The sequence below is a fragment of the Vollenhovia emeryi genome, unplaced genomic scaffold (genome assembly GCF_000949405.1).
Source record: "Vollenhovia emeryi isolate VEMERY1.0 unplaced genomic scaffold, V.emery_V1.0 DF939201.1, whole genome shotgun sequence".
NCBI classification, from domain to species: Eukaryota; Metazoa; Arthropoda; class Insecta; order Hymenoptera; family Formicidae; genus Vollenhovia; species Vollenhovia emeryi.
Window position 1 is genome coordinate 26,262 of NW_011967165.1, and position 7,539 is coordinate 33,800.

The 7,539-nt window shown below is 44.0% G+C and overlaps 1 protein-coding gene across 3 annotated transcripts in view; it reads right to left on the minus strand.

Moving 5' to 3' along the window:
- Nucleotides 1–92: 92 nt before the first annotated feature.
- LOC105561745 (collagen alpha-2(IX) chain-like) overlaps nt 93–7,539 on the minus strand; it is a 16,522-nt gene continuing 9,075 nt past the window's right edge. Inside the window, exons 5-20 of one of the 3 annotated variants that reach the window (XM_012012002.1) lie at nt 6,717–6,887; nt 6,167–6,238; nt 6,011–6,094; nt 5,690–5,788; nt 5,456–5,572; nt 5,191–5,365; nt 3,612–3,887; nt 3,348–3,517; nt 3,078–3,248; nt 2,758–2,952; nt 2,480–2,672; nt 2,106–2,207; nt 1,636–1,737; nt 1,047–1,214; nt 868–936; nt 93–690 (exon numbers count right to left, since the gene is read on the minus strand). In XM_012012002.1, coding sequence (XP_011867392.1) covers nt 575–690; nt 868–936; nt 1,047–1,214; nt 1,636–1,737; nt 2,106–2,207; nt 2,480–2,672; nt 2,758–2,952; nt 3,078–3,248; nt 3,348–3,517; nt 3,612–3,887; nt 5,191–5,365; nt 5,456–5,572; nt 5,690–5,788; nt 6,011–6,094; nt 6,167–6,238; nt 6,717–6,887 — 2,280 coding nt within the window. In that variant the 3' untranslated portion in view covers nt 93–574. Of the gene's footprint in view, nt 691–867; nt 937–1,046; nt 1,215–1,557; nt 1,738–2,105; nt 2,208–2,479; nt 2,673–2,757; nt 2,953–3,077; nt 3,249–3,347; nt 3,518–3,611; nt 3,888–5,190; nt 5,366–5,455; nt 5,573–5,689; nt 5,789–6,010; nt 6,095–6,166; nt 6,239–6,716; nt 6,888–7,539 lie in introns of those variants that run through there. The other 2 variants (XM_012012003.1, XM_012012004.1) reach the window with 2 other exon arrangements.

The following is a 7,539-nucleotide window of genomic DNA, read 5'->3' on the forward strand; positions in this document are numbered from 1 at the left end:
TTTTAGATCAGGTGACTTAAGGCTAAACCCTGAGTGGCTCTCGTAAGTAATCCAGCAGGCAAAATAGTATCGTGTGCCGTTGGCTTAAGATACACGTGGCCGGTATTCATAGTCAGATCTTATATTCAAGACCTGAATTTATCCAACGATGCTGTAGGGAACATTTCATTGGCTACGGAGTACCTAAAGACGATCTTACGACAGTCTTGAATATAACATCTGACTATGAATACCGTCCACAGAATTGACAAACAGGAGATCCCGTCCGATCTAGTTAACTTTCGGAATTGGAGAACGGATGACGATTTAATGTCGAGAAGCGAGAGAATTAGTGTTAGAAGCTTTATTAAATAATACACTTGGATTCGAAGTAAGCTAAATTGCGATTTGAAGAAACGCTAGCATGGCAGTGCTTCGACTTTTCAGTTCGGCGTTGAGCGTTGAATTATAAAAATCGCTCGTATTGAAGAAAAAAGATATATCGAATAGCAACTTTTTCTTTTAATAATCTTTCTCCGCAGTGCTCTCTTCTTCCGCTACGTATATAGAGAGTAATTCCTATGGCGATGGCCGATCAAGGGCCCTTCTCGTTGCCGCGGCCGTGCAAGTAATTGCCGCCAGGGTAGTTGCAGAATTCGCAGTATCCAGGTGGTCCCTGCGCTCCCGGTGGTCCCCTCGCACCAGGAACACCTACAAGCATTCGCGAAATTAGTTTCGAGATTATTATTTACGGAACCGATGCGATATCTCGCGCGCAAAGGGATCACAGTGCCGAAATGGCGGAGACTTTAATTATTTCGTAAATTATATTTGGAAGCAAATAATTAGGAGAAGAACTTTGTTTCCGCGATACAATTTTGCTTTTACCTGGTCTGCCCGGTTCACCTCTGTCTCCCTGTCTTCCGGGTAAACCGATGCCGTCGTTGCCAGAAGGACCTACCATAAAAGGCAATAACAATTACTATGCAGCCATCTCCAAATCTACGTAATAATCTCTCGTTGGTGTCCATGTAAATAATCTTTTAGCGATGTAACGTAAATTTAACCTGGTAGACCGGTTGGACCAGGCGGGCCTTCCAGACCGATCCCCTCGAGACCTCTATCCCCCTTTTCCCCACGTTCGCCAGGTGGCCCCTGCGGACCGACGGGACCCTGCGAACCCGGTAAACCGACGAATCCACGTTCCCCCGGTAAACCAGGCGGTCCCGGGTCGCCTAAACGGTCGGGAAGCTGAATTAATTGTGATCAAGAAGTGGGCATCACGCAAACAAACGTGTAAAGTATCATATGAATTGCGCTATGAATTAATTTTCTCGTTAATAGTCTCGTACAGCGTTTTTTTTTAATAGTTCGATAAGATTGCCGTTAGGACAATACTGAGAAGATAAAGAATATTGATAAAGACTGAAGACATAATCGAAGATGGAGATTTGATGGTAAAGCGGGTGCTGCCTTGAATAGAAAGATATGTCCGCTTTAATGCATTAAAAAAGCGTCACGTCCGATGATGAGAAGCTAATGGAATTACACGACTAATCTGATTTTCTGCATGCGCACGACAAAAGCGTCCATTAGTCCAAACCGGCTATTTTCCAGACATTTCAGAGAGTTGCTTCGGCTCCGAGCGATAGGTACCTGGGATGCCCCGCTTCCCGGCTCGACCGGGCCGGCCGTGTCGAGCCGGTCCCGGTAATCCGGGTAGCCCTCGTAGACCCTCTGTTAGTTCTTTCAGTCTCTCTGCGACACATGCCAATATACCATTATCGTTAGGGGCGTAACCGCGACGCCGGGACATTAATCCCGAATCACGCCGTTCGATATTGTTAAGTGCCACGTGTATCACGACGAATCACGCCATTCGCACATGTTATGGTTCTAGGGACGATGACACTTCAAGCGTTTAATGGCGATGCTACTACAACGATGCTCGGTTGTCGCTTGCCGAGCGTCTCTTGCGTTAGGATTTGGTTCTACGTCCAAGATTTCTCTATAAACTAATAAGAAAACCCACGTAGTAGCAGATGATCTCAAACGCGTTTCAATATTCGTGCCGAGCGCAAGAAAAAAAGCGCAGGGGATTGGTGATTCTGACTCGATGGGTGTACCTGGACGACCTTGGGGACCAGGTGATCCAGGACGGCCCGGGCGACCTCGACCAGGCGGGCCAGGCGAGCCTTGCATTAGTGCTGTCATTTCGGTCATCTGTTCTGTATGCATACGGGTAATAAGAAGGAAAAAACTCACATAACAATTCAAACGTGTTCCTGTGCGACGACATCGCGCGTTTTCCATTCACGCGCGGTTTCTTAATAAACCGTCGCGCCAAACTTTCATCAAAGTTAACTGGAGTTTAATGTACTTGAGTAGTTTAATTTATATCTCTACAGCGAGTCGACTTCCAAAGGAAATTGATTAAATTATAATAGAATGTCAATTAAATTTAACGTTTACGGCAACAGCCCGTTGCCGTGAAAATCACCTCTCAGAACACCGGCGCAAATATCACGAATTTCCGCCTCGCTCATGCTACGGCCCGGCAAACCTTGAAGTCCGGGCAATCCCGTTTGACCTCTGTTCCCGGAGGGACCTTGCAATCCAGGCGCTCCGTCCTTACCGGGGGGTCCCACTTGACCTTCCGGTCCTCGTTCTCCAGGCGCTCCTCTTTCACTTGGCTAATCGTTCATTTAGAAATTTAAGACTTACTGTTTACAGTTAATTAAAATTTTCGGGATTTTTCGTACTAAACAAGATGCTTACTATGCCCGGGGGACCTGGTGGACCTCTGGGGCCTTGAAGACCGGGGCTGCTAAAACTAGCAAAGCTACTGTTTGCAGCTGGGAAACCCGGAGCGCCTGGAGGCCCCGGTGGTCCTATCGATCCTGGGAGACCAGGTAGACCGGGCCTCCCTTCCAATCCTGGTATGCCTGATACGCCTGGTGAACCTACTGAGCCCTAAATGTATCAATTAATTGATATGATAATTCATATCGTTCGAAAGTGCACAGGTTGATATTATTCGAATTATGGAATTGGTAGACCACTCAATGTTACAATAGAGATTTCGTTTACTTTCTTACCGGACTTCCTGGTAATCCGCGAGGTCCAACAGGACCTTGAACGCCTTCCTGGCCTTTGTCACCCTTCTGGCTTGGTTTCCCATTGAGTCCTGGCGGTCCTGGTTTTCCTACAAGTCCATCTAAACCTCGTGGTCCTGGAGACCCCGGTTCCCCGCGTGGTCCTGGAGATCCCTTATTGCAAGCATCAATGAATATCACGAAAAAGTGCATTATTTTATGTAACAAAATTATAACAATGTAATTGCGTGTGAATTCAAAGTAGTAAAATACCTGCGGTCCCGGCAATCCTGGGTATCCATCCTTTCCTGGAACTCCAGATAATCCTGGAGGGCCCATCGGTCCGATTTCTCCTTTTTCACCTGGGAGACCATCATCACCGGAAGGTCCCTCGGGGCCAGGTAATCCCGGTGTGACGCTATTATCCGTAAATCCCGGTGTGCCTTGAAGGATAACAAATATTTTAATTACATCGAGGAGAAAAGAATTATATCATTAGTTTATTAACATAAAAAATTTTAATTAATACACGCGTACCATCTCGACCACGTTCTCCGATTTCGCCCCTTGGGCCCGTTTGACCTGGCGGACCAGGAGGACCTGGCAATCCTGGTGATCCTGGTGGGCCTGATGGCCCTGAAGGCCCTATTATACCACGAGGACCCTGTGGTCCTGGAATGCTAGAAATGTTTGTAGATAGAGTGTTTCTAGGTCCGGGGCGGCCAGGAGGTCCTGGAAGACCAGGAAGACCTGGTGCGCCGTCACGACCGCGAGATCCGTCTAATCCTGGGTATCCCCTGTCTCCAGGCTCGCCTAAAATTGATAAATTATATTTTATATTTGATTCGGATCGTACTGTCATAAAGCATTTATGTTTAAATAAGTAATTTTTGCCCATCTCTAATTATCATCCGAATTAATGCATCGTACTGTAGGGTGTTACAGCGACACACAGGTCAGTATGACGGGTTGCCTATTCACGAAGGCGCGCAAGTCGTCCACAAAGCTGCGTTATGAATTCCACACCTGTGCACTAGGACCGGTATTCATAGTCAGATCTTACATTCAAGACCGTCTTGAATTTATCCAAAGATGCTGTATGAAACATTTCACTGGCTACGGAGTATCTAAAGATGATCTTAAGACGGACTTGAATATAAGATCTGATTATGAATACCGGCCTAGGAGTCACTAGGAGACCTAGGAATTAAATGATAGGAGCCGAATCTTCAAGAATTGATCCAGAAAACTTTCCTGAATGTGTTTGAGCGTGCATGTTGTGTTTGCCCGCAGACAAACTCTCTCTCTCTCTCTCGTATAGATTAGAGATTGTTATATATATTTGCAACCTTTGCAAATTCAAATTTTATACCACTGATCTTATACACATTTAAAAGTATTCTTTATGTACTTGGGGTATACCTTTCTTTAAAAAAAACATTTTTTTCAGTGATCTGTATTGCGCAATTAATTTTGACTCTTGAGCTACTTATAACCGCATAATTGTGAATTACTTATAGATGAACACATATTACTATAGATTGCGATAAATTGATTTACAATGACTGCGAATGAACGCATCTGGGTCAACGATACGTGGAATATCATGGCGCTGCCTGGATCGTTTAAGAGTGGTATTTGAATCGTGACTTTTTATAGTATACAATGTTAATAAAAAGACCATAGATGCGAGATGTGTTCGGACATTTGAGTGCAAATTAATATCGATGTAGATCGCTGTCTCATCCTGTTACGATACATTTGATGATAAATCTTGATATAACGATTTTTAACTCGGTATACGTACTCGCATCCTTAAAAATTATTCATATTTTCTATCTAGCAAAAGTACATAAAGTCATTGCAATCGTCCCGGCATAGTCGAGATTAGACGGTAAATTGATTTAGACATTACGATGCATTAATCGGCCATCCGTTTCGTAATTTTCTCTCGCTCTATCGCCAACGCAGAGTAACGCAATTATACATCTCGACTCGATTTCTAACGAGATCGAATTACGTCGTCGGACGCGCGTTTGATGCTCTACGAGCGGATTTAATCTATCTTAATTGAGTAGTTTATCTGATGTTCTCTTTCCAAGGAAACGTACTGTACCTTTTTCACCCGGCTGTCCTTGAATACCATTATCTCCCCGTTCACCTTTGACCCCTTTCTCGCCCTTGTATCCTGCCGATCCAAGGGGATAAGCAAAATCACTCGTATTCCCTGGTGGACCCGGAAATCCTCGAGGACCCTGATCTCCTTTCAGACCCGGAAATCCCATATCGCCCTATCAAAGATTCATTATTTTATTGCTATTTGCTTTAAGAACAAGTTTCCTAGCTATTTATCATATCCATTTTAAAAGAGCAGCGCTTACTCTTTCACCCTTTCGTCCTGGTAATCCTAGTACACCTGGTGGTCCCGCGGGTCCGACTGATCCTTTGAAACCTTGCAAACCTGGAAAACCTCTGGCACCAGTGTTACCTGAGGCTCCCTGATAATATACATCTCTTACATTCCTTTCTTTGCATACATGCAGCCTATGTTTCGTAAATGCAAATATTATTGAATAGTTTACATATCATTTTTAGAAGAAACGTGGAAAACCTACTGTTCTTCCTTGTTCCCCCGGCAGGCCTGGAAGCCCAGACGAGCCTGACGCACCAATTGGTCCCGGTGCTCCGGGTGGTCCAGGCAGACCGGGCAATCCCTGATACGATTTTCTTTATCAACGATCTCTCGGAAATTATTAAGAAAATAGAAAAAAAATCATGCAATTTGAACTATCGTAACATTTAACAAGTGGAAAATGTATTAAGTTTATTCGTTTAGTGATTACGATTAATAGAATTGATCGTAACTGAATTTTATTGGTGCTTCGCTTTAATAAAAGTGTGCACATGTTTATTAAATATAATAGGAGAGGACTTACATTTGTACCGTTAAATCCACGTGGTCCTTGCGGACAGATTGTGTCGCAGCTGGACTTTCTTTCAAGCGGAGCGGCTACGGTCTTCTACGATCACGCACATTACACTAATCAGATCTCGCGAATCTGTTAAATCTTGCCGAAATATGTGGATCTTACCGGTAGCTCCTCGCACGTTTCCCTCTCGTGTCTCGTTGGGTCGCAGTTTAAAACCATCCATTGCACATCAATCTGAAGATAGTGCAAGTAAACATTTTTATAATTTTAGAATATGTCATATCTGACGTTTTATTAAATGCATGCCTTTTTATATTTTTCTCTCATACGAACAACGATATTTCTATTCGTTAGAATTCTAACGTTATTGCGCGTGCACTCTGGATGTGAGTCAAAGAGTCTAATATTAAATTCGACTCGTCCTATTGACGGTTTCAGGCCGTGTGAAGCGGTGGTTAATTAAGTAGCGGGCCAGTTAATTGTGACGGTCGACACATAACTTCATCTCTGGAAGCTGTGCATTCCTCGCGGTAACGTAAGAGCGATGCGATTCGTGAATATTAGATGTGCACCTATACGCAAAAACTTGTATAGACAGTTGAAGCGAAATTCGTTAAAGCTTCTTCGATCAAATGGAATCAGACTGTAGATTAAGTAGCGCGACAATCAAGCTTGGAATGCAAATCTGATTGATATTGTAACGGGGCCTTACCGGTACAGTGATCTTACTATTGCTCATTTTGGCTATCGATATGGTCCCGTCAACTTTAATCGGCCCACGTGGTTTTAGACCTTCCACGCCGACGAATTCGCAGTCGACGTTAAGAACCAGCTTATCCTTGAAAACCCCGAAGTTTACCTTGTGCCAGCCTCTGTCGAATACCTATTTCATAAGAAATCGTGTACGTATGTTTTTCAACATTATGATCCAATGTTGCAAGCTGCAATTAATCAAGTCCTTTTCTTAGTATACATATCTTAGACAGGATAACGATGCAGGAAGGGTGATAAATGAGTTTTAAATAAGGCTCATTACCGAGTGGTCTCAAAGTTTCATAGTTATCGCATAAATCTGTGCTGTTTCAAAACGCGTTAAGTAATCCCCATCGATCAAAAGATCCCGAGCGCGTCGTGACGTTCTCTTATCGCGGGTATCGTTGATTGCATAGCGCAAGACTCGTTTTTCTATCACGCGAGCGGTAGAATTTCTAACGTCGGGGCTCTTGAAAGTGACATTTGCGTACGAGGCGACGACCCAACGTGACTTACATCTGTTACGTCTGCCTTGTGTGATGGCATGACGATATAATTCACGCGCCTACTTTCGCGCGGCACGCATCTCGTGCGATAGCTTATGCTTACGTAATAATTTCGTGAGCCGAAACACTCGTGCATAATAATTGATCGGCAAAATCGTTTTAACAACCATGACTCCGGCTCTCTCTCTCTCTCTCTCTACCAAATACCAAAAGTAGGTAAACCAAAGACCGCTAGCGAGTATAGACCAATTAATATCCTGCTGATCTACGAAAAAA